General features: G+C 38.4%; 1 protein-coding gene across 1 annotated transcript; it reads left to right on the top strand.

The window, feature by feature from the left end:
• The first annotated feature begins 447 nt into the window (after nucleotides 1–447).
• kntc1 (kinetochore associated 1) lies at nucleotides 448–27,069 on the top strand. The gene is made up of 62 exons (XM_088431959.1): nucleotides 448–577; nucleotides 759–905; nucleotides 1,504–1,624; nucleotides 1,824–1,939; nucleotides 3,479–3,554; nucleotides 4,222–4,299; nucleotides 4,387–4,421; nucleotides 4,505–4,615; nucleotides 4,785–4,881; nucleotides 5,027–5,079; nucleotides 5,218–5,333; nucleotides 5,689–5,743; nucleotides 5,825–5,923; nucleotides 6,235–6,278; nucleotides 6,371–6,433; nucleotides 6,528–6,603; nucleotides 8,262–8,387; nucleotides 8,660–8,826; nucleotides 8,911–9,022; nucleotides 9,531–9,674; nucleotides 9,748–9,804; nucleotides 9,876–9,947; nucleotides 10,393–10,512; nucleotides 10,649–10,792; nucleotides 10,873–10,968; nucleotides 11,540–11,643; nucleotides 11,713–11,815; nucleotides 12,142–12,276; nucleotides 12,354–12,473; nucleotides 13,241–13,313; nucleotides 13,866–13,933; nucleotides 14,005–14,252; nucleotides 15,167–15,339; nucleotides 15,439–15,539; nucleotides 16,032–16,176; nucleotides 16,267–16,323; nucleotides 16,431–16,594; nucleotides 16,782–16,886; nucleotides 17,231–17,359; nucleotides 17,426–17,542; nucleotides 18,020–18,129; nucleotides 18,204–18,408; nucleotides 18,483–18,572; nucleotides 19,014–19,179; nucleotides 19,860–19,918; nucleotides 19,984–20,200; nucleotides 20,269–20,342; nucleotides 20,430–20,640; nucleotides 21,069–21,181; nucleotides 21,287–21,342; nucleotides 21,477–21,555; nucleotides 21,632–21,756; nucleotides 22,672–22,807; nucleotides 22,911–23,006; nucleotides 23,523–23,579; nucleotides 23,681–23,735; nucleotides 24,526–24,589; nucleotides 24,666–24,795; nucleotides 25,059–25,148; nucleotides 26,129–26,283; nucleotides 26,719–26,797; nucleotides 26,884–27,069. Exons 2-62 carry the CDS (start codon nucleotides 777–779, stop codon nucleotides 26,908–26,910), a joined length of 6,543 nt encoding a protein of 2,180 aa, XP_088288085.1. The 5' UTR covers nucleotides 448–577; nucleotides 759–776; the 3' UTR covers nucleotides 26,911–27,069.

The following is a 27,069-nucleotide window of genomic DNA, read 5'->3' as shown; positions in this document are numbered from 1 at the left end:
TTTTACTTTAAAAAAAAAAAAAAACTTGGTTTCCTGCTCCAATATAGAATTTTAAACTAGGTTTAGGGTTATTCAAAGTAGGGATTCACACTAGGGTTAACATAAGCGTTGAATTGGCGTACGGCTGTGATAAATGGGTCTAAAGTTTGGAAACGTTACTAATACTTGTACTGGTTACTTAAGTTTAGCTTGACTCGAGGTATCTATCTTGCTTGTTTATACATGTCTTTGTTTCAGGCCACACATGCGCACTAGGGCGAGACAATAAAAACTCCCACATACGTCATTATAAGTAAGTTCTATCCTGATTTTAGTTTTCAGGCAAATTTTCAGCAGTCATTTGCAACCACGAGTAAAATTGTTGAATAAGAGTGGTTAAAAAAATCATCTTTTAAAAAACTGTGCTTATATTTCTTTCTAAGAAAGTTTTTTCTAAAAAGAACCAAGCGGAATTTGCACCTGAAAGACCAAACGAAGAGAAATTTGTTTCACAGAAACCGCCCGCCAAATTCTAAGTTGATGGCTGCAGTCGTTTCATCTTGCAAGTTATGGTTGTCTTTTTAATATTTGAAGAAAGGTGAGACTAAATTGTATAGTATTTACAGCTATGTTCATTAGAAAGACACGGTTATATTAGCGAAGCGTATTCGTACGTTACTTTTTTATGAGTTAACTAACTACCCTTAATGTTTGCTCCAAAAATTCAGAGAAGAAACATGTTATTTAGCTGAACTGTAATATTGCTTATTGTGTTTTAGCTTTTCAAAGAGCTGACGATGTGGAACGACGTGGAGCTTTTGATCAACGAAGATTCGGGCAGTGTCCGCTTTGGCAGTGTGTCAGCGGAGGAGAATGGCACTAGTTTGTATCAGGTGGACACACTGGTTAAGGTGTCCACGAGCGAGGTAAAACTTTGGACAGGGTGGATCTCCTTGGTAAACGACAATTTTCAGTTTCTACGACAACGACGTAACTGATGACGTGCCACTGTACGGGCGGTTATATAGGGAGGCAGAACACCCTTTTCCCCTCGTTCATGTTAAGAGTAATACTATACTAGCAAAAGTAATGATGATGAATATGGGCGGCACAGTGAAAGACTGGTGAACACGTCCTCCTCACTTGTGGAGGTCGTGGATTAGATTCCGACTGGCCCTTCTTTGTAGAGTTTGCATGTTCTCTGTGCGGTTTGAATGTGCGGTTTCCTCGCACATTCCCCAAAACATACATGATATGTATATTGGGCACTCCAAATTGCCTATGGATGTGATTTTGAGAGTGAATAATTGTTCGTACCCCTGAGCCCAGAGTCTACCTACCCCGCCTGTTGACCAAAGATAGCTGGGATAGGCACTAGCAAGTGATGACACCTGGAAATGTCATGATTCGGGATTGTAAACCAAGGCCCCCTATGTATTGAACAAGCTTATTGCAGCTTTGGTGAGCCATTCAGCCACTTTCATTCATCTAATGAAGGTACCAAAATCTTATTTTCCCCTGTAGGTGCAATCCACCCCTCATCTTTACTCCATTAATGGATGCCACTCAAGCATTGTTGTTGCAGACAAGACAGTCGTCCTCTTCGACCAGAGCTACCAAACCGTTCTGCTGCTGCTTCACTTTGGTATGGAATTGACAAGAATTTCATCTGTGCTTTGTTTCAGATGCAAAGATGAAACGAATGGAGCCTGTTGCTTTTTTTTGTGACTATTTCTATTTCTTATATTTTGCATATGCACTGAAGGCATCGTGATACTGGATTTTGGTGTTTTATTTATTCCTGCAACTTTGTTTTTCATTTTCTTTTCTTTCCTGTTCTTTAGAAAGTGACGTGGATGCCATAGATGTGTGCCTGGATGGGCAATTTGTGCTGGTGTGTGAAAGAAATGGCAACCTGCACTTGGTCTTTGTTCCACACAAGAGAATACTCCTCACCAAAGTATGACACCTCCCCCACATTGTTGCACAATATTATAGACATATAGACAGATAATACTGTATCACAATACTCACAGGCATACCTCTGAAAATGAATGGCTAATTTGTTAACGCCTGAAGCTTAATGCTCAATTTCATTTTTTTTGTGAAATGCATTATTTATTTATTTATTTTTTGCCGTCGATCATATTTCCAAACAAATGCGACCTGTGTGATATGTGTGAACTACAGTACAAACATACCAAAACTGTCTCGCGTGTACATTGAGGAGACTCTGACGACACACGCAGCGGGGCATGCTTAACGTTAGTGTTTACGGAAGTAGCACAATGGGTGGCCAAATGGATTACAGAACCAGAATCTTTTCAATCTGTTACATTTAAGGAGGAAATTGTGGAGCGGAAGGGTGAGGTTTTCAGCCATGGCATTTCATGAAGCAGTGGCAGCAACATCTTGAGAGAGGAAGGGAGGGAGGAGAGACAGAGTGAGAAAGACGTACAGTACAAATACACCTAGCTCTCCCTACATTGAGTTGTCTCCGCTTTGGGTTTTCCCAACTGTATTTGCCTTTTTGAGTGCAGAATTGTGATGTTTGTCGCTCTTTGGTCACGTACATTGTAGAGAATTATTGTCACATGTATAGCACAAAACCACATAGTGAAATTGTTACTCTGTGCACGTCAGATGTGACCTGGCCATTCAGACTGAAGTCACATGACAAAAGATCAGCTATGAATCAATTTCAGCACCACTTATCCAAGTGGCCTTGGTCACATTTGAAAAAAATGGATAAGATACAGGTCTCATTGGGGCAAAACAATCAGAATTGGGTCACTTCAGACAGACTGAGGAGCTGTTATTGGCTCCATGTACTGTAAATCTGTATGCCTGCACTCTACTGCCCTCAGATGGCCAAGACAGGCAAATAAGGAACGGCACTATAACGTCAGTTACTGCTAACGAAGCAAATTTTATTGCCGCAGATTGGCGTTAGCTTCTAATGAGCAGCACGCACTTGAATATTCAGTGTGGTTGTCGATGTCTGGTGAAATTTCTGCCGCAAGCACATTGTATACAGTGGCTTGATGTTGAAGTGCTGCCTCCACCAGTGAAAACCCAATCCACACTGCCACAAGTGTTCACTTTATTCTTCACATTATAAGCTTGGCTAACCGAGTTCCACTCTCAGGTGTCGTGCTCATGTCAACATCCTCTAAACAAGAAAAAAAATAGGGCTAAATTATGTGATAATTCTTGATTTATTGGATGTTTTGTCAAAAGTATACCAACATCAGTATATTATACTAGTGTTCTATTGTTTTGCAAAAGTTTCTTTTACACATTAGATCATTAAATATAAGACAAGACAATACTTCTTTTTTTATGTAGCACTTTTACAGCAGCAATATTTGTAACAAAGCACTTTATTAATCATATAAAAAAAGCAACTGAACTATACCGCAGAATACATAACATAAAATTGCGACATCCCTACATACACATTGTTTCATCTTTCGCTGATGTTTTTTGTTGTGGACAGGCTTTGGTCAAACCAAGCAGCTGTGACAAGAAAACATATTGCACTCTCATCACAGAGAAAGACAAGACGTCACAAGGTAAATACCAAGGAGCTAAACATTGTGGAAAGGGGTTTAATATGGGGCCCCGCCGCAATTTATAACATTTTTTTAGGGCCAGGCTACACAGTTTTCAAACAACCTCTCAGATATTCTTTCACAAAACTCTTGATTGTTATGAATATTTTTTTAAAACCTACAACAATTTATAATGCCATAATTCAAAATAATTTCTTTGTATTCATGTGTAGTTCTCCTGACACTAAACACACTTTGAAAGTTGAGATGTTTCCCCTAAAAAATGTTTGTCAAAACGTATGCAAGCATGATGACTAAATTAACCTTCAAAGATGACCTTGGCAAAATTTTAGCTGCTTGTGTGCACATACCACGTTTATACACATTAGTAAAAAGTTTCCAACATGAGAATATATCGCTTTTTCAGGACCGAATTTTCAATGTTCAACATGATTGACTCCGTGAACATTTTTACAGATAGAAATGATTATCCTTTTTATCCTGTATATTTCTTCACGGGAATTGAACACCAAAAAATGTTTGGCGCTATAGGGGTGGGAAAATTTGCATTTTTTTGTGAACTACCTCCACTCATTTGCTCATCCCTATGTAATCGCTCCTAGCATAGTATCAATATACCAACACCATCCATAATTATTGATTTTCTTCTCTTTTTTTGTGTTTACAGACCTTTACCATGTGTTTCTGGTCATAAAAGATGGCTTCTTCCACATCACCAACCTTAATTTGGTCAGAATCAAAACAGGTATACACAACAATGTTTAAAATCTCAAAGTCAGTCTTTACTCAGTCTCATGTAAGATCATTATGACGGTATTATGTTTTTTTCCAGCCATTGAAAAAATGGACATGGCTACTTTAAAAGACGTAAGTAAAGGAGTTTTTTTTTTGAGTGAGTGCAAAATTAGTTACAAAAAAAAAAAAAAAAACCTCATGTTTGGTGGATACAGCTTGAGAGTGTCATCAAGATAGACTTCTGCTCCACCGAGGCGTACCACAACAAAGGCTGCAGCAACGCAATCACCTTCAATTTGGCCAAAGAAATACATGTATTGATTGGGGTTAGTGCACCTTTTTTGTTAAAAAAAAATATATAATCGGTATATGCTGTTTTATCCTGTAGTTAACAGTAATTAATAATCTTTGGCCGTATTTATTATTGCAAATGAAAAAAAAAATAGTTCAGGCCTGTCCAGTATGTCACCACTGAACTCTGTCGGGACTCAACAGGGAGGGGACGAGGAACACGCAGTTACTCACTGGACCATCAACCCTCATCAGTCCAAGATGTGTCTCGTCAACTACCTGGACAATAGCTTGATACCAGGTCAGGAAAAAGTGCCATACTGACATGAAATGTTGATATACACAAGTTTGACAAAGATTTTCCACTTGCGTTATGTGGTTCTTGTAGAACTCTTAATAAAAGATATTCAGTAAAAAAAATATATATTTTTTTTTCCACTTTAAAGGTGTTAAGAAAATGGAGGTGATGGGAAGTTTTCTGTACATTCTCGACACTGAGGTGAGTTTTCTGGAATAAGTTAAAACCTCTGGTACATATTGTACATACTGAACATTTTTTCAAAAAGAGAGGCTTTAAGCTGTTTGTTGCCTCTCCTGCTTGAATACTCCTCTTTTTGTCTTATTTTGTATCTACCAGGAAGTCCTCAGTCTATGGGATTTGCATTTCCTGGTCATGGTTCACGTCTGGCCAAATGTCGCTCCCCTTGACTTTGAAATAATCACTGAATGCGGCTCTGACGCTTTGGTAGAAGGGTAAGTGTGATTCTTTTTTTTTTTTTTTTTAAACCAATCATACACTAGTTTGAAGGATTGTGCCCGTCTGTGAAATTTCAGTCTAAAACAATAGTGCACTATAACATTTACTAGTAAATTTAATTTGGACTTTTTTTTTTTTTTTTTTACTTTTCAATGCACGTGTTGATTGCTTCAATAACATTTAAACTTGCTGGTCTCTAACAAGGAAGTGAACAGCATTTTTTTTTTTTAATTACAAGGACATCCACTCATTTGAAAACTTTATTCAAAAGCCACAATAATTCCAACATTTTGTTGTTGTGTATGTACCTTTACCATGGTGACCATGTTAATTCAGTGGTGTTGATTACAGTCGAGCAGAGGGCAATGTGAAGATGGTCACCCTGGAGAAACAAGAAAAGAGTCAGGTAGAAGCTTCAGATTTAACATACAAGCCATTGCGTTGTTTACCTTACTCAACTTGAGAACATATTTATTTCTATTTTTAGACGCACTCAATAAGGATCCGAAGTTTGCCCTCCATGACAGTTTGCTACTCCTTGGATGTCTTCTCAGTGTCCTGCCTAGTCCAGACAAAAATAAGCATGGTGAAGATTCTGCACTTGTTTCAGTGGATTGCCATTTTCACATCATAAATTGTCGTATTAATGTCAAATGTTTAACTTGGGGAATCCTAACTGCCCGTATAGTCAAAATTGTTCTTTAGAAAACGTTTTTTTAAGTAATAAATCATATCAGCCACGGTGTCACTTAGTAGACAAAAGTATGGCTGTAGCTCCACCACTTCTCGAAACTTTCTGTGTATGTTCTTCTCTTTTTGTTGTTTTGAAGTAAGGGTGGCCAAAAAAAGAACTGCTCATATCTGCACTTGTCAATTCGTTATGCCTGTTGTTTTTAGGACACCATTTATTTAGTGGAAGGGATTTTGACCACCTCGAAAAGGTAATGTTCTCCCATAAGAGACCATAACATTCGTTAGTCAATGCTATATAGCCAATGCTACTTCATAGATTCCGCCCTTGTTATTGTTTCAGTCAAGGAGAATGTGTTTCGTCCATCGTCGTTCGATGCCTGACAGAGACCTTACCTGAGAACAGGTGAGTGACTTTTTTCTTTTTTTTTTCTACTGCCATGCCATATTTACCATTGATTTAATTAAATTTGGTCTAAATCTGACTTCTCCCATACCAGACTAAGTAGACTTCTTCACAAGCACAAATTTGAAGAGGCTGAAAAATTGGCCGCTCTATTTGACCTGGATTTGGAGGTGTGTTTGCCATTTTGATAGTTTCTTACTAAAAATGTACCAAATTTTGCATGGGTGTTTATGGAGAGTTTTCTGATATTTGGCTGAATTAAATTTAGACAGCTAATTAATAAAAACAATATATAAATAATATGTACTGTATATACATACTTATATATATTTTTTTAAATTATGTAATTACGTATGTGTGTGTGTATATATGTATATGTATATATATATATATAATATATATATATATATATATATACGTGTGTGTGTATATATATATACATACATATATGTGTGTGTGTGTGTGTGTGTGTATATATATGTGTGTATATATATATATATATATATATATATATATATATACATACGTGTGTGTATATATATATACATACATATATGTGTGTGTGTGTATATATATGTGTGTGTGTATATATATATATATATATATATATGTGTGTATATATATATATATATATATATATATATGTATATATATATGTATATGTATACGTGTGTATGTGTGTGTATATATGTATACGTGTGTATGTGTGTGTATATATGTATACGTGTGTATGTGTGTGTATATATGTATACGTATGTATGTATGTATGTATGTATGTATGTATGTATATATATGTATACGTATGTATGTATGTATGTATGTATGTATATATATGTATACATATGTATGTATGTATGTATGTATGTATGTATGTATACATATGTATATACATACATATGTATGTATATACATATGTATGTATGTATGTATACATATGTACCGTATTTTTCGGACTATAAACTACGACATTTTTGAGCCCTGAGTCATATAATCCAGTGTGTCTTACCTGTGTTTTTTTTATTTTCTTTTTTCTTTTCTTTTTTAATAAGAGAGTATATAAAATTTGGGGTAAATTTGCGATGCGTAAATTTTATAGACAGTACACAGTATATGTGATTTTATTTATGTATTTATGATTGTAAATAAATTATGCAGCATGTGTTATTATGTTCGCTAAAATAAACTATCGAACAAAGAAGATGCTATAGAAGTATTGATTTTGATTTTGAACTGCTATTTAACTAACATATCCATCCATCCATCCATTTTCTATAAATATGTTGGGACTAAACATGCAGGCATGTTCAGTCTGTTAAAGAGAGGATGTTGCTATTGGCAGACAATTACAAAAAAAAACTTAAAAAATGATATACTTTATATACCATCTTTTTGCGTAAAGATCTGATGTTATTACCTGCGGCTTATAGTCCAGTGCAGCTCATCGGTGACAAAAATAATTATTTTGCTCATATTTGGCTGCTGCGGCTTATATACCGGTGCACCTTATAGTCCGGAAAATATGGTATGTACGCATATCTACATACACACATATATGCACACATATACGTACATATGTATATACTTATTTATTGTTTTACTTATACACACACATAACCTTTAATAACTTATTTTGTCCTTACATAATAAATATAAGTCACAATACTTACAGCAGACCTTTAGTAGTTGTAGTCCAAATAACTAGCGTACTAATCTTTTGTGACAGTTTAGTTTAGTTGGTTTACTGTTTTGTTTTCTTATCCAAACATAGGTACTTTGACTCTATATTAAAGAATCACTGCTGTAATTGTAATTTCTGTTTTTTATTCAGCTAGTTTACAAGGTGAAGTTGGCCTTTTTACTGGAACAGTTAGCTTCAGCTTCGGCAGGTGGCTACGGACAGGATGTGTGGTCTGAACTTGTGGAGGAGGCCCGAATTAACCTGATGAAGATCACTGTGAGTGCAAATACATAAAATACTTGTGGCACAGGAATAAAAATTGAACATAAATTCATTCAACAACCATATGTTATAAATTTGCTTGCTCCCTTTTACATGTTCAAGGCAGGAGGTTAACGGTAGCATTACAGTTGAACATAAAGGTTTTAAAATCTACTAAGATTAAGAATTTATCAGAAAAACAACTTCAAGTATAGAGAACAGATCTAAAAAAAATAGTGCAGTAATAAAGTATTTGCACTTCCCACCTTTGCTCACATGTGGTCCAGGATGAGAAGTTTGTGGTGGATTACTGCCTCAAGGTTCCGTGGCCAACCTTCGATTCAGCAGAGAAGATGCTGAGCCACGCCGGCACACGTTCCTCATCCTGCCAGATCCACGAGGCCTTAGACAGACTGGCGACATTCTGCAACCTTTATGGCCAGGACAAATTCAAGTACATACATTCATTTTGTTGATACTGTAAATCTACTGCATTCATGTATATTTGCAGTGATTTTAGTGTGTTTCTGTTAAACAGTGGCATCACCTGGATTGAGTTCCTGAATAACACAGATATGTTGGCAAACTTTCTAAGCCACATGAGAGATGGAGACTTTTGGGGCGCTCAACTAATTTGGCTGAAATATGAGGTAAATGAGAGAAAAAAAAAGTGTGTTGTCATAGAATGTGTACTTTGAAAGTTTTGGGGAAAAATTTAATAATAAATAATTAAATAATTAAAATAATTTAAAAGAAACATGTAGTTTAAAGATTTAAAAAATATTTCAAAATTAAAAATGGGTTTGTTTCAATAAAAAGTGTAATCTAATTTTTTAAACTTGTATTATTTCATAAAATGTCAGACTCTTGGAAATACAGCAGCTGTATGTTGTTCAAATACAGAATCATTCAATTTCAAGAAAATAGTATGTGTATGGGTGGCTTGATGAAGCAGTGGTTAGCACGTCTGCCTCTCAGTTCTGGGACCCGAGTTCAAATCCACCTCGCTCCACCGTTCCTGTGTGGAGTTTACATGTAAATTGTCCTTAGGTGTAATTAATTGGATGCGTGAATGCTTGTTCGTCTCTGTGTGCCCTGTGAAAGTTGTTTATTTTTCAAAACCTGAAAGATGGTTATGATTTAGTTTGTTTTTGAAAGGGCCAGATTGCAGACAGTTTTGACAGGAGAACCCTTGAAGCTGTCCTGGATGCCATTCCAGAGGATCTACCTTCCCAAGACCTGCGTCCTTGGTTTAAAGCTGTGTTTATTAAGTTTGTGCGGAGAGTGCTTCCATCGGGACAGGTAGTATACCTCCTCACTTATAAAACCGGAAAAACAAACTGGAACTAAACAGTTTTTTCTCCTTTGCCTTCAGAATATTTTGGCAAAATGGATTGAACAAAGGGCTCGCAATCTAGAACTCATGGAAAAGGTAGGGCAACATATTTTCTCTGCTATCTGTCACTTAAAGTTTGGAATAAAAAAAAAATGTTGCTTTTCCAGGACACTTGGCCTCAGAATGGACTGGCTTTGGCAGAGCTTGGATTGCCATCTTTATGGTCATGGATGAAATCTGTAAATTATGTTTTTACATTCTATTCTATCAATTTCTTCCATTGATATAAGTTATAAAAAGGTCAAATAAGTAAATATATTAGAAAGTGGAAAAAGTGTTGAGTATAAAATTACTCTATTTTAATAAGTCAATTAATGATAATTTTTTATTGTATTTGTAATAGATAATTTAACTACCTGTATAATCAATCAATGAGTTATTTAATGTTGTTTATTTGCATTTTTTTAAACTATTTTGATTTTATTTATCAATATATTTAATGACACCAGCCACTGTCATCAGGATGTTCAATGATAGATCTAAATCACTTGAAACAAATATTTCAGGGCCCTTCACATTGTAAATACGTAGCGGGTCGGATTAAACAATGGAGCACCCGTACGTTGCCCACCCCTGCTGTAGGCCGTACACGTCATCATCGGCTGTTTGTATTTCCCTTCTCAGGATGACAATTACGGCTGGGAAGAAGTGGAGAACCTCAGGACCCTGGTATCGAACCTCCGTCAGCTGCTGGACCTCCACTCAAAATACAACTGCAAACTTTCACTTTCACTCTTTGAGAAGGTTCGTGCTTGATTGGCCAATTGTAACACTGTACTGCTTACTCACATCCAGGGGGGCACAGTTGTAGTCTTCTGAATTACTTTATTTCTGGAAAATTATGTTTGCTTGTGTAAAGTTGGAACTGTATTAAATTTAGGGAAAGGTACGCAGTGTTGCATTTCTCATGCTGGATGAGGTGGCAGCTCCGGAGCTGGTTGCTGCCGCAGTTGACAATAACATCCTGCCATATGCTGTGGAACATGGCGTTTGTTTGGATGAACTGCTTCTGCAGTACATTAAGGTAATAACACAAGTATGGTCCAGCCTGATGAGAAAGTACTGTCGTCTGGTTTTTAATTTTTTTTTTTTTATATATACTAGGATATGCTAGAACGTTACAGCTCCCATACCACAACACTATTCACTTCATGGGAAGCCAAAGCAGTTGCAGTGCTGGAATGCATGGTGGATGTGGATGTAAGTCACGTTACGTGAGCAAGTTCACGCTTCACAATGACTTTTACATATCAAACATATACTGCCATTTATGAATAGAATTCATTTGTTCCAGGCTCCATCTGTCGCTGTTGTAAAAGCCGTGTGGTTGAATTCGTGGTGTTATATTAGCCTTTACATTTTCTTAACTCTCATATTGCTGTTTAACAAGTTCACAGTAGTTTACTTTCATAATTTTTTGTAATTCGTAAATGTGTTGCTCATTCATGATATTTTCATTGTAATATATTACAATCAGGGATGTAAAGCCACACCAGAAATCATGGTGTGCGACGTAACCTTGTTTTAAGGTGACAGATGGGTTCATATTGGATATAGTAAGGGAACAAATTAGAAGAAATAAAACAAAAGTTGTGACTGTATCAATAGTTCTATGCATTCCGACTGAAGCACTGCTTCTCACGGTCAGCAGAGATGAAATCAAGCGAGTTCTTGTTGGTGCAAACAGGAAAAAGGGAACATAAAATTAGTAAGATGCTGTTAGTAAATTCTACAATTGAATGATAACGCAAGTAGCTAAAATTTCTTACAGCTGAAGGTGGATGCGGTGTTGGAGATCATGCAGAAAGCCGTCTTCCCCTGGAGTAATTTGGTGGAGGAACTGGTTCAGCAATACCTGGAGATGGGTGGACCAAAGTATGTCATCACGACTAGAGAGGGGCATTTAGTACTCATTTATCTATAGTTTAATGCCTTTTGACACAGGCAGGAGCTTTTCAAGGAGACCTACCATCTGATGGAAATACGCAAACTTCTACGAGGCTACGGCATCCGCAGTTACAGCCACTCGAGCTCAAGTCAAGTTATGGTAAGATGCACTGAACCTCTGTTATTTGCGGGAGATACTTTATAGATGAAAATCAGTGAGGATAAGACCATATAAAGTTGTATTCAACCTAAACCTTTTCAATTCAGCTCAACTTTATTAAAACACTATTGAAATGCTCAGCAAATTTATTTGAGCATTTTTGGGGCATAAAATGTATTCAAAGTACTGTACGTATTGACATGTGTTGTATGATTTGAATACTCATAGCATGCAATAATATAATAGCTTAAAATCCTGCAATGTACTAGAGGTACACTAATTCATTTTAATTTCCACCTTAAACTTATTGTCTTTTTGTTTCGCAGGCAGTAGTTCGGTACATCTTGAAGCAGGACTCTCCAACATGCCTGCAGGACGCCATGGCTCTAGCAGACGCGTACAAACTTTCGACGTTGCAAGTCAACTACTTGTATCTCATCCAACTGATCAGCCAAGGCCAGGTAATTGTTTCCGTATGCAGGATTTTTAAATTTTGCTTTTCTCCCAGCACCAACTTTTTTTTTTTTTTTTGGAGCAGAGCGATGCATGTCTCACCGTGCTTAAGAGTTTGCCTTGTGAAGAGGTCGCCTGCGTGATGGAGCGCCTCACGTCGTGGGCCAGGCTGAAGTTGGAGGACAAAGACCACATGTCTGATGATGTGAGTTAAGTGTGAGACTCCAGAACATACAGTGAAACCTCTCTCTTCATGCGGCTTTGTGACCAGCAAACGTCAACTCAAACAATATTTAATCACCACATCAACTTGGCTTCAGAAAAATGAAACATATTACATGCACAGCAGTTAGAAAAAAAAAGTGGTAAATGATATTAGTCCAACGCGACAGAAAACAAAATTGCATCTCTTTGTATTGATTTGTCAAAGGGGTTCTGTGTATGGCCCCCTCTTATTTGTCATTTACTTCAATGACTTATGTTTAAATGTCTCAGTTTAGGGTTAGGTCTCGTTCAGATCTCCCTAATTGATTGGATTCGGTTAGGCCTGTCACTATCAAGCAATTCTAAACAGGGGGGACTGATGTACTCACCAACCTTTTTGAAACTGATTCAGTCACTGGTTCTTTGTCATCATTTTCCCAAAGAAAAATACAATGTCTTATTTTGATTAAATACAAAAGATAAAAAAAAAAAAAATCACAGACATTTTAAGTTAAACGACGACTGAATGATTACTTAAATATCAAAGTAGTTGTTGATTCATTTGATAATCCCTCAGTTGTCCATTGATTGAATAATTTGACAGTTCTCGATTTGATGCACAACGGTCTGATTCAATTCGATTGGTTCTTCACTTTGATTTTTTGTTGATTCAGTTCCGTTTCAACCATACAAAAAACTCAATTGAATCAACGAGGGTTTAGTGTAGTGGAGGTAAAGAGCTTGACCCAATTTGCCTTCCTGTACTAGCACAAGAAAGAGAAGATGGTCATTGCACAGGTGATGGTGGATGCACTAACATACCAGCAGGTCATACACAAACGTAAGTACCAATTATTTACATTCTGCAATAACAGTGGTACATTGGCAAATTCTTGAGCAGATTGTTCCAGAGATACTAGACAAGTTACAGAAAAGCATTCTAGTAGACATCCTTGGATTTTTCATAATTTTCAAACTGCGGTTTTGACCTTTGCCATACTTTTTCTGTAAAAGCAATCATACATTTTTAGTTTATCTTGAAATATGCACAGCAGGTAACAATTTCTACACTGCTGTCTTGAGATAGATTCAACATGCAAGTTTTTGAGGTGCACCGTTTGGGCAGTGCGTTTTATTTTGGTGCTTTGACTTAGAACCGCAGCATGATGGCAGCAATTTGTTTAATAGTTTGTAAAAACAGATTACAGAAGTCACTAATAGTGTCAGATTGTGAAAAAAATTGCAACTGAACAAATTTGGTTATAGGTTTGTGCTTGACAGTGGCAAACTGACAGAGAACCATACACTTAACATAAAGAGAATTGAGAAGTGAAGGAGAAGAATCTATGAGTGTGTCCATTTTTTATTTCATCTGCTTTCATGTCAAGCACAGATGATGCTCTTAAAAGCCTGGAGTGCGAAAACAACCACCACATGTTCAAAGCCATCGCCCACCTTCAGGTGACTACCCCTCTTTTTCTGCCTCCCCTTTTTTTCCAATAAATAATCCTATTGTCCTTATTTTTCTTCAGAAAGATTTCGATATATTCTTTACCCCGACCCACTACGAAGACCCCAAGATCCAGAAACAGATCAGAGAGCATCATATCGCGGCACACGAGCGCACGTGTGACCCTCGCCCATCCACATGTGTCTCCTCCGAGGCAGGCCTGCGTCGTCTGGGTCGCTTGCTGCAACGCAGCGAGCAGGAGCTCTGGTCTGAGCAGGCCCTGCGAGCTCTCGGGACGGGCAATGTCCAGAAAGCCCTGTCCATCCTCAGGTATGTGGGTTTTTTCGTAATCCTCTAAACAGTTATGATTGTTTATGTTTTAAATATAAATGTACAAAATCCTGTATATTTTTTTCTGACATTATTTTGTTTATTTGAAAGTTGTTCCCTTATTTCAGTCCTTATCAAATAGTGGGGGTTGCTTTTTGCTTGGGGGGGGGCTTTGCAAATATAAATATATTGTGGAATTGAGAAGCACTGCTTTATTTGAATATTTACTGCTGGAAAACAATTCTTAGCCACAACTCCTACCCACAATTTAATAATGAATTTATTTCAATTAACCTTTTTTTTTCATTTGTTACACATCCCTACTTTTTAATGTTGTTCTTTCATAACTTTCTGACCTTAAATAAATATGTATTTAAGCTATTATATATTATTAAATGTTAGTGTTTCACATTTTTATTTCTAGCAACATATTTTGGGTTGATTAAGAATATTTTATTTTTATTCAAGTCATGGGTGAATATACCGGCACTGTTAAATTTTATTTTAAAAATTAATTTCAAATTTGATTAAATGTTCATTTCCTAAAATATCTGTATTTGCCTTTGTTTTATTGCTTACATTATTTAATAAAAAAAAAATCTTTGCTTTATTGGAAAAATTACAGAAAACAATTGGCATGTTTGTTTTCAATATCTTTTGGGCTTACTTATAAAATAACGCGATGAAATAAATAATGCATTAAATAAAGAAATGTGATCATATGGCATGTCAAAACAAAAACAAATAAACAATATCATCTTTTTGTATATTATGATATACTGATGTATCTTCTTTTCAATCTGCCATTTATTACGCCTTTTACTATAAACAGCTTTTTTAAAACTGTGTTCTGGCAGCAGGGTTGGCAGCATAATTTTTAGTTCCCTATATCTTTTTTTTTTGTTTGTTTTCAGTGAGCTCTATGAACACCACTACAACACGTGCACAGGCAAGGTCCTGTTCACCGCTGCCAAAACACTGTGCCACATGCTGGAAACTGATGTACCCATGGTGCTGCCTGATGACACGGACCTGCCGGCTATCATCTACCATCTTACCTGCCAGGCTATCACTGTGTGCCACCAGGGTAAACGCTTTGAAGTGTCTGGAACATTTTGAGAATAAGTATCGGCGTTCACTGCATTTGTTTGATTGTTTGTCATATACTGTGTTACCACGATTACAGACTTGCTGCTAGATTGTTTGGAGCTTTGCAAGTCAACACGGCTCGCCATGGACATTTATCACCAGTGCCAAATATCGGACAATTACGGCTTCATAGCCAAGGTCAGCATCTTATCTCTCTTGTTCTCGCTTTCTCTCTTTTTTTTAAGGGTGGATATCATTGAAACTGGACTTTTTTTTTTTTAAATGGGATATCATTTTTGTTTAATAATAACCACGTATATCCAAATATTAAGTTAGTATGCTTCCACAAATCTATTACTTTTGAGCTGTTCTGACTTGGAGGTGCAATGATTTATCAACAACAAATCAATTATTGCATACATTGATAAGTATGTTGATTGTCAATTAGTGGTTTAAGGACCTGGTTTAACTTAAAATTATCCAAACCCTTGGAATCTCGGCCTCTCACATTCAAGTATTCTCTTATTTCAGCAGTCTTGCTTTTTCTGCATCATCTATTGGAAAAGGTAGCCTGTGTTTGAATTTAGAAATTGGGACAGAAAAGATTTTTTTTTTTTTTTTTTTTAGATCCAAATTATCAGAGAGTGATAGTGTGTACTAGAATATCATGTTCTGATTTGTGGAACACAGAATTTGCCCATGGGTGCAGAGAAAGATCCATATTCTCGGTGGACTTTCCAAAATGTCTTCCATGAAGATTCCATTGTTTTGGACCCAGTGTCCGTGTTACCTGTCCAGTATGAAATCACCAGTTGCTTGATACCTGTCTCTCAAGGTAAATTACTGGTGCTTTGAGATACAAGTTTTACTGGTTTCGTGACATTAATGAATGAAAATGCTTGTTGCTTGTTTGCCATAATTGCAGATACCAAGCTGTATCCTCTTGACTCTTCCTGCCTCTCTCACTGCTCATTTAAAGGCGGTGGGTACAGACAACGTTCCCATTTTCACTATGTCTCTAAATGTGTCATTATTATACCATACCACCGTTCCACTTGAATGGTAACCTTGCTTTGGTCTTTGGTGCAGGTTTTAACTATTTGCGGCCCCTACTTAGTCCTCTGCTCAGCATGTTACAGATCTTACAGGAGTGCAGTCAGCTGGAGTTGGCCCTTAGGGTGCTAGTCAACTCCTACAGCAGCTGCTTGCAGCATGTCACTTCCAACCTCATGGACTTCAAGATTAGTGCACAGGTAGGGGGTGCACAATCAGCCTCAATTTTGCCCATTTAGTTACTTTCCTATCTATTATAGCTACAGTGTCTAATTACTTCATCCATACATACTACCTGCTTCTTCTACCTACCTAGCGTATGCACTTATTTGGCTTCCTTCACTGTGTGCTCTTTTGCAAACTAATCATCCTTGTACCATTTTTTAGCTTTATGATGCACAAGAGCTGAGAAAGTACAACGTGTCATTGAACGAGCTGTGCAAGATCACCACCTCCTCCTTGAACTCCATTGCTGTGGCTCTTCTCAATAAAGTGAGAGTCCCACCACTGATATGCTGGAATTTCCATTTGTTTAAATCAGAGCTGCAAATTTTGCTCAAAGGCCAGATTTGACTTATAATGAGGGATGTGTTCCAAGTTATGTATAGATGAGGGACCCTACCCAAAAATCTTGTTTTCATACTGAATCACTTTTCACGTATATGTGCAAGTATGAATAAGATTGTACATGTAAAAAATCTAATTGTTTTCTAGAGAAAATAAATTATTGGATTTTTGTAGTTACTTCATTAATTGGAATTAATCAAGCAAACAATATATAAAGTATCTTTCCATTTTCGTCCCCCAAGTTTAAACAGCTGTCTGATGTGGTGTAGGTGTTCAACTGGAAGATGGTGGATTGCGATTTGGCCATCGGGCTCTGCACACTCCTCCCAAAGGAAGAGGTTTTTAAAATCCTTTGGAGGATTATCGACAGCACCTGGGAAAACTGCGAAAGAATTTTGGTTCGACAATTGTGTATTTTTGACTGTTATCGTTGACTGTTGTAATCACATATCCCTGTCTTTCAGGCTGTGGCCAGGATTGGGGTCGAGCTTTGCTCCTTGTACGATCACGCTGAGGAAAAGAAAAAGTTTCTTTCCATCATCACCAATGCCGAATGGGGTATCAAGCTTGCCAAACTAGAGGTACAGTGCACATTCACTATTTGCCTCAGCGCTTGGTTCTTGACCCTGCAAGTAGCAAAATTCACGACTGTTGACCACCCTAAAGATTAACCCTAAACTGTATTGCTGCCTATATTGTCAAAACTGTAAATAGAACCACAAACTGTGATCCCACTCTACTTTACCATCTCATACTAATGGTAATGATCTATGCGGTCATACTAGTGTAAACATGGCATTTTGAATAGTACAACGTTTATGGATTGTTTTTATCTGAAGGGCATCCCATATGGCACTTTGCTGTATACTGAAAATGCAATGACCATGCCTAAGGGCTCAGGAAACGGCCAATCATATCTCACATGTTTTTTTTGGTATAGTCATGTGACATTAGCAAGCTGACATTCCAACAAAAAAAAAAGCACACTATTCCAAACTTTTTGTTAGCAGTGTAGAAAGTTCTTTGTTCTATTTAGCTCATGTTTATGCCTTTTGCAGATATCCATCCAGCCCATGTTTCACCAGCAACCAGAGTTGAAGAGCACATTAATTCCTGTTCTGGTGAAAAACAAAAGGATCACCCCCGACATCCTCCTACAGTACTGCAGGTCTCTAAAATCTCCACCTTGAATTTAAACAAGCGCAGCTTTCTCATACTCTAACTCCTCCTCATAATCTCCAGCACGTACGGTCTGGACAGCGACAGCGTCATCAACCAGTATATTACTTCTCTACTGCTGCTCCAAGACGAGGAGGATGGGGAGGCAGACACAGAGCACACACAAGGCCTGTGCAATGAAGAGGCATTGGAGCGAGTCCTGGGCATCATCCCCAAGCTGCACCAAACTGAGGAGCTTATCAGCAGTCTGTCAGATGCCATTTTTAAGGTTTTGGAATACACTAGTCTATGCTATTTTCTTCACAGTGTGTTCATCATTTACCTTCACCTTTTGTCACTCAGATCAGTCCATACAACTATGAGAGAATCGAGGTGGTACTGAAGCTTTTACTGACTGCCGATGAAAGTATTGGAGGCTTTTCTCCCCGTCAGGTAAAGAAAAAACTAAAACAAAAACAATGTAGCGCTCCTCCACTAAATAACACTATGTTCCCAATTACATTGTAAATGATTTTTTTTTTGGTGGATTTAAGAGATTAGACCAGGGGTGTCAAACTCATTCCTATCGAGGGCCATTATGCCGTTACGGTTTCTGTCAGAGGGCCGGCATGACTGTGATAAAATACATTTTGGGTGTATTTGTCACACTTCCAACTAGTTTTGAAATCAGAGAGAGGGTGAGGGCAAAAAGCGCTTGCCCCCCCCCCCCAAACAATTTCAAATTGACTTACAAATGTGATATTTGGACTGGAAACTTGAATTGGAACGGGCGTTTCGCGGGCCGCGTGAAACGATGCGGCGGGCCGGATCTGGCCCCCGGGCCTTGAGTTTGACACCTGTGGATTAGACAATCGTTTCTCATGTGGTCCGCAGGCAATGAGCCTCCTGCAGCACTTGAAGTTCTACAAGCGTGTGGCTCCCCCCTCAGACGTGGAGCGCACATACTTTCTGGAGAACAGTCTGTTATCCAACCCCCTGGATGCTGTAAGGTTGCCATTCCACCTGCTCTTGGAGAACAAAAACTATTGGAAAATTATATGTGAGTCTTTCATGGTACAATTAATGAGCTCAGCATAACATTTTTTTTTAATCCAGTAGTTCTCAATGGTATAGTACTTTTTTTCTGATTCAACACAAGGTAATTTCATTTAGTTCTGGTGCAATAGTACAATACTGTGGCAAGACGAAGAAACCACACATTGCTGTTCTACTATACGTCTTTATTCTTTACATTCCAACACAAAACTCCACAACATTGTATAAGTCAACAAAGTCAAAGCCACAAGGTTCAAAGCAGAAAAAGGTTAATTGTAACTTGCCTGGGCATGGTGCGAATGCCCGCCACAATACTTTTTTTTTCCACTCAAGCTTTATTTAACAAACTCCAATTTTAAACAAATATACATATACACAAAACATAGTGTCACAACAGTGTGCCATAGCCAATCCACAGCAGACAAGTCCACAGTATACACATAAGAAGAAGAAAAAAAAATAAAAACAGACAAACAAAACATACAAACAAGCCACACCAAATACCTGCCCGATACATGTAAATATTGGAAGTACTGTAAAAGCTTATTTAGACAATAATTTAATATGAAAGAGAAGCTGATATATTCCACATAAAATAAGAAATAAAAATAAATTCCCCATAGGTGAAGAAACCTTTCACATACATTATGGTAAATAAGCCCCTATCTGTTTTATGTGTTTTAGCTCCGGAGCTCAGTGAGGAGACCTTACCAACGCTTCTACTCATCAGCAAACTGATGAAGGTACTGCACATGTGACTAAAAAATACACATAGTAAAATAAACATCCACCATTCTCTCCCCATCAGGTGAACCTAGACAAGCTCTACATGCTGGCTGTCAACCATGTGTTTGACACGAAGATGAAGCCCCTTGTCCTGGAGAAAAAGAAAAGCCCTCAGGCTCCAGGCAGCAAGAAAGAGATTCAGAAAGTTGGCTTGACCATCATGAACTACATCCGCTGCATCAAGAATCAAGAATGGGCAGCTGCCACTGTCCACAAGATCACCCAAGGGCTGCCTCCAGGTATGACATGCACATGTGATCTGTCAAAATTATTCAGCATGCAGCTACAACTGTATTCTTGTCCACAGGGTATGAGAAGACGCAGTTGCTTCGGTTTTGCATGGCCGTCGGACAAACATGGCTCGCCGAACCAAATCTCGCTGTAGGTGTTTCTTCACAAAAGGGCTGTCTGATTTGGTATTAAATGTTTTATTGAACTATATGTGTTGATGGTTTTGGGCTCCTGCAGGATGAGACTCGGACTCGAGGCGAGGCTTTCCTGTCAAAGATGCAGATGCAGTTCTTGCGCTCGGCCACGGAAAGCGCCCTGATGCTCACTCAGCTCAACACACCCGAGCACCTCAAGCTCTGCGGGGCTCCGGACAGACTCATTACTCTCCTCTACGAGCACGGCAGCGTGGAATGGCGCTTCCGGGACTCCGGAGGGCAAGAGTATCCTGGTGTGTGCTTTTTCAATTTCATCTCATGATGTAAATCGTTTTGACTGATGCCTCTCCAGGTCATTTGTGTTTCAGTCACGGCATCGGCTGTGACACATGGTGGCATCAGCAGTTTTTCCTTTTTTCAGAGACGAGATTAGATTTCTTTTTAATTTGTTCCTATTGCAATATTTGTTCTTTTTAGGAAAGGAAGTAGTTTAATATTCAAATATATTTTTAAAAAACTGAAAATTGCTAACAGCAAAATCTCCGATGATTAGATTCTTAAATAAACATTGCAACCAATAAAAACTAAATGAATGGTTTGTACTAGCATGGAACCTTTCTTTTTGGGGTGGTGCTGTGTCATTAGGGTTAGGGTTTCGTTTTTTTGTTTTTTTCCCCCCCCCCCCCAGGAAAAAATGATTTTAGTGGTGTTCATGTTCTAGACATTCATGCTGTGGTGAAGGAAATTGTCAAGATCAACCAAGTGGATCTTTTAAAAATCCACAACACGTTGCTGGAAAAGTGGATCTGCAAAACGGGTTCTGTGTTGGCAAAGGTTTTTTTCCTTTCTGTTGACAAACCGTTCTGTACATACTCTACATATATTGTCATGAGATTCTTCATTCCTCCTTTTCTTCTATTCTAATTTCTATCTTGAAAGGATAACAGCCACCAGGAATGTGTCAGCAACTTTGCAGATGACCCAGACTTAATGAGGTTGGTTTCCTTATGTGTAATAAAGCAGGAATTTGACAATTACATTGCCATTGAGAATGAAGCTTTTATAAGATAGATTTTCTAAAACGGAACGTGCCTCTTATAAGACTGGCCAATGCTTTACTATTTGTCAGGGTGGTGTACCTGCTGCAGTTTCATCCCAAGGCCAATGCGGTGTGCCTTCTCAGCTCTATCCTGTCTGCAGAGACTTGGGTGAGTCTCACATTGCAGTGGGGAAAAATACATGTATGCAAGTATGGTGTGCAGTCTGATGTTCTCCCGTTCGCAGCCTCTCAGCAAATCCGGCCCCCGTCTCACCCTATGCCATCGAACTCGAGTGCTCCTTTGCCTTGTCCGTCTCACAGACGCCGACACTTTGGAGGCCCAGTTGAACATCCCGAGGGCAGAACTGGAGTAAGATGATTCATTGTTTTTCATCTCATGAACGCTCTCACATACTGCACCAAATTTCTTTTTTTTTTCTCTCTACCTTTTTTTTCTACCCATCCCACAGTTCTCAACTGATTCAATAAATTTAAACTCAAAAGAATCACAAACTGGATGTTACTGTTCCCACTTTTACCATAATTCCACCATTTTCCACTTTCCTAATCTTTGCCCAGTCAGACTTCAAACTGTTCAGCTTAATCAAGACATTTTGATTTTTTTTTGTGTGTGTGTAACAGAATTTCCACTTTTTCACAGAAATTATCCCGCATATAATAATATTCCCAAGTGATTGTACACATTTACATACTTACTTCCACCCTCTGCATTTCTTGAATAACTGAATGCTCTCCAACTTCTAAATGTTTATTTCATTCGTTCAGATTTAGATTTATTAGATCATCCATCCATCCATCCATTTTCTACCATGATCGGTAGCATTTTAGCAGGAAGCCCAGACTTCCCTCTTTCCAGCCACTTTGTCTATCTCCTCCAGGAGGATCACCCGGCCTTCCCAGGCCAGCATGAGCAACATAGTCTGGGACTTAGTCCGGGGTCGTCCCCATTGGTAGAGTCCAACCCTCATTGGAAACTAATTCGACTTACTGCTCTGACGTTGGTGGTACCCAACTGTCCATATCAGGGGGTTCTGTACCCAGTACTTTCGAAGTACCCCAGCTCATTCGGGACACCTTTGAAATTACCAGGTTCATGGAGAGTTGAAGACATTTTACAAAGTTGCCTTTCACTTAAATTCAGGTTTTCTCAGTTGCACATCATCCAACACTTTTTCCATTTTAATTTATTCCCCGGCATTTCAGTCCAGCATTCACGTGCATTTTTTCAAGAAATGACCCATTCAAGTTTTCCATGTGTTGTCAGCAACCACCTGAAATGCTACATCTTCGTCTCACGGCTGGAGGTGCTGAACATTCCTTACACGGTGCAGTCCTTCCTCAGCAGCCCCAAAGAGGGCTTGATCAAAGGTCTGTGGAAGAATCACAGCCACGAGCCACAGGTACTTTCTGCTTAGTTTGAAAATACACCCCTTTTGCCCACAACCCTGTTTATCTGCCCTTTTTTGGGATAGCGGCACTTCTGATAAGGTTTTGGCTTTTCAGGCGGTGTGCTTGGTGGCAGACCTGTGCCTGGAGTACAAGGTTTATGACCCTCAACTGTGGAACAGTCTCCTTCAAAAAATGCTCTGCTTCAACTTGGTCTGGACTTTCATATTTAATATAGAGCTATGCACAAATGTTCTTTTTCGCATGTAGGTGTCTTTTGGAACGTGGGGTTTTGCTACTTTGTTTTTCCCCCCAAATTGTCGAGTATCACCAAGTGCTTCTTCAGACACCATTTTTTGCTTCTGGGTCGTATTATTAGTCTCACTTGTACTTTTCTGAACTGGTCTACTACTTTTGGGTCAGAATTTTAGTCTGACATGTATCTCTAAAGACTCAAGCAACTTCCTTTTAATATGATATTATCACATGTCTAAGAAAGCAACTTTTTTCGTTTGGTTAGTCATCTCACCTGTGTCCCTTTGGACCCAATATTCGACTGGTCGAATTTTTAGTCTATGTATTTATTTTTTGTAAGGCAACTTTCAAGCGACTCGTCTATTATTTGAGGAAATACACATTTTGAAAATCATTTTTACATAATCATATGCTGCTCATACTCCATGTTAAAAGAAATGTGCATGAAAATATAACATACTCCTTTATCCTCAGATTTGCGATCTCCAGAAGGTGCTGGAAGCAGTAGTTGCTGTGCCGGCACTATGGGAGGTACTGTTGCAGAATGAGAGAAAAATATATGTTAAAAAGAAAAAAAATCAATACAAGCGGCATCTGACGGACTTCTTGTTTTGCTTCTCTCATCCCTCCAGATTTCTAGTTTCTCCAGGGCCTGGAAGAGTATGCTACTCGCGCCTTTTGTCTCAGGTATTCTTTGAATAATGTCATGTCGTTTGATTTTTGAAATGCTAGTACAGTGAACACCCACATAAACACAGGGCCTAATGTTATGAAAAATAATTTTGAAATGATTTCACACCTCTCACTTGCTTTGAACATGTTAATCTTTTACGCAGCTTTAAAATTATTCCTTAGTGTCAATTTCTATGCTCTTGAATTAAAAAAGGAGAGACCGTATATACAACATCCCTTTGAGGAAATGAAAAGAAGTCTTGTTTGTATAGTTCTCCAAATGAGGTTCAAAGTCTTCTAGTTTCCAGCTGTTTGTCACTCCCAGTTGAAAGTTACTATGAAAGTGACACCATCCATTCGGGCATTATCTTATCCGCTTGTCCTCACGAGGGTCGTGTGCGTGCTGGAGCTTTTCCCAGTTGTCTTCGGGCATTAGCTAGGGGAACACCCTGAACTGGCTGCCAGCCATTCGCAGGGCACAAAAAGACAACCACGATTCATACTCTCTAACACACTAAAGGGCAATTTATAACACCCAGTGTACCTACCATGGACATTTTTGGAATGTTGATATAAACACCAAACTATTCTGTCAAACTACATTATTTAATCTCAGAAAAGTCAACTATCTTAATGCTCACATACAATCCAAAAATGACGTGGGCGGACGTGGGGATCACAGATGGCACTGTCATTACACGTTAAAAAAAAAAAAAAAAAAAAAAAAACTGCTTCCTGTACTATACATTTATAATGCTGGTTTAACATAGTAATGTACATACAATAATTCCTGTTTTGGTTTCAGCTTCTTTACCGTTGAGTGCGGATCAACAAGCAATATTTAACAGGAACTTTGTTCTCCTTCTAAAGTGGGTTCTCTTTACTTGTACTCTATACATACCACGTGGATTTCGATGTATTGATTTCTTTGACATTGATCTCAAGGTGTCCCCTGTTGTTGAACATGGAGTTGCTAGGGATCGCCAAAGGGTTTGCCCAATTCAATCTGCTGGCATTTGCCCTCGGAACACTCCTGCTCATCCCCTGTGCTACCAAAAAAGATCAGCAGGTGCAGGTGAGCATGCCAAATACAACTATAAGGGGGCTTTCCATCAGGGTTTGATGATATTGAGTCCGATACCAATCTGAGTGATACAGACTGAGATCGGTTTTTGGACTCATCAAACTGCTTCTGGTTCTGAGTTTGAGGTCTCACCAACGTCTCCTCACGCATGGCCTGTTTTATGATCTTATGTAAAATCAGACCCACCCGTCTAAATTTACTGATTATCTGGGCAATCAAATCCAATTGGTGAAATTGATGTCTGTTGTTTTCAGGGCTTCCTTTCTGTGCATGACCCACTCACTGTACTGGAGCAGGAAGAGGAGCTCATGAATACAGGAGAATTTGCTGGTATTCCCTCACAGGTAAGCTGTTGCCCCATTTTTATTATTATTTTTTATTATTATTTTTTTTTTTTGTCGTTAAGGGAAGTTACTGTTGCTGAGAAACAATTGACCGGTGTTGTTTTGATGAATACCGGCGGCTTGTACAAATTCATCCCCTCGGTAAAGCGATAAAAGAGGAAACTAAAAGCTGTGAAGTAGTCTGATGGTGTGAAGATTCTCAGGCACTGAAGACATGCGATAAGAGCAATATTGTTATTTAGCCGGTAATATTCAGAGTACATCATACATCAATGAAAGGAAAGGCATAGACGCGACAGTGGTGAGAACAGCAATGTTCTTTTGCCTGGAGACTGTAGTATGATGATGTGCTGTGTTTTGTTTGATTGACAGAAGAGTATTTGCTTCTGATAAGCAGCACACACTTGATTCCTTGGTGAAGTGAGCGTCCAGGGGATCCATTTGTGTTGGGTGATTTGTCCAATTGTGAAATATACACATGTGGTGTATCATGTTCCTGAGCGTAGCATGAGGCAGCACTCAAGTGTCGTGAGCTTGGTTGGTGTGTACTATCCGTATACGGTTCTTCTACCAAAGTGTACTTGTTGTTGAACCTACCATTTTGGTGAAGAAGATGTAGCTTCATTTGACGCTTCTGCCCTCATCGCCATTCTTGTGGTCCCGTTGGTATTAATATTTTGAGAGCAGGAGAGCTCGTAAGACCCGGAAGCAAGACACCGAGGCTAACCATTATTCTAATCCTCCACTGTCTTATTTTCATTCTGTCTGACCCGAGCATATGTATGAAGACTGTCGCCTTGTTGGACATGGCTGGACATATCAAGGCAGTTGACTGGCAAGTCGAAAGTCCTCTGTAACTCATGCGATTAAAAGAAGGAATGCCAAATATTTGTACACATGATTAGCAACGAGTTGGCTTCAAGCTTTAAACGTGAACGTACAATACATTGAGAATTGCTACTAATCATGTGACCTTTCAGATCAGGGAGACTGTGCTGACATATATGACGCAACACGGTCAACATGTCAAGCTAGTGAAGACCAATCACTTCGTGCACCTGAAGAAGTTCATGGTGACCAGAGGCCCACCGGACAAAGTGAGGGACCTGATCAATTATCTGATTAACCACGACTGGTGAGTCCATTTTCTTTGGGTATCGTGGTGTTGCTTGTCTCATTGCTGTGACAACAGTTGACGTGTGTATTGCTCAACAAGAAATGTCCTCTCTTGTGATTGCGTATTCACCATATGGTTAACCGCCTACTCAAACAGTGTGAAAAAGCACTACATATACTTGAATGCCGTTTGAAACATTATATTCATATGTACATTTTTCAATATTTAGCACTTCGCTCCCAAAACCAGAAAGTTAGTTTCAGAGCACACTTTTTTGTCCGACTTTTACATCTCCTAGTTTATCCTTCCTGTTTCTTTTGTGTCCAATTATTACCATCACTTGTGTCTCTGCAGATTAAATTTGAAGAAAACTTTCCAAACTTCACACAGTATTAAAACTGACATCTTCTTCAGTCACACTGCTAATGAATAATGATTTGATGTGCTCCTCAGTCGGGATGATGCGCGCTGGCTGGCTCAGGAGTACGTGAAACACAGAGAGAAGGGGAATGCAACAATTGGAAGCCTTCAGGTAAGATAAATATTAATGATAAGTTATGGAAGTTTTAAAAAATGCCATAAATACTTAAATTGGAATGTTTTTTTTCCGCCCTCTAGGACCTTCTTACCTTGCAGAATGTTTGACGAAGCCAATTTCTGCCAAACGTTTTTGCCACTGTAATTTTGTAATCTTATTTGTGTTATGTAATCTTAAACAGTAGTGCTCATCAAAAATATTCTTTTGACATTTTACACATGAAGTCTGTTTCTGAATAAATATAAAGGAAATGAAAGTCAACAAAA

The sequence above is a fragment of the Hippichthys cyanospilos genome, chromosome 1 (genome assembly GCF_059441005.1).
Source record: "Hippichthys cyanospilos isolate Australia breed blue-spotted pipefish chromosome 1, RoL_Hcya_1.0, whole genome shotgun sequence".
Taxonomy (NCBI): domain Eukaryota; kingdom Metazoa; phylum Chordata; class Actinopteri; order Syngnathiformes; family Syngnathidae; genus Hippichthys; species Hippichthys cyanospilos.
Note: the sequence above shows the minus strand (reverse complement) of the source record. Positions and strands in the feature narration are given on the sequence as shown.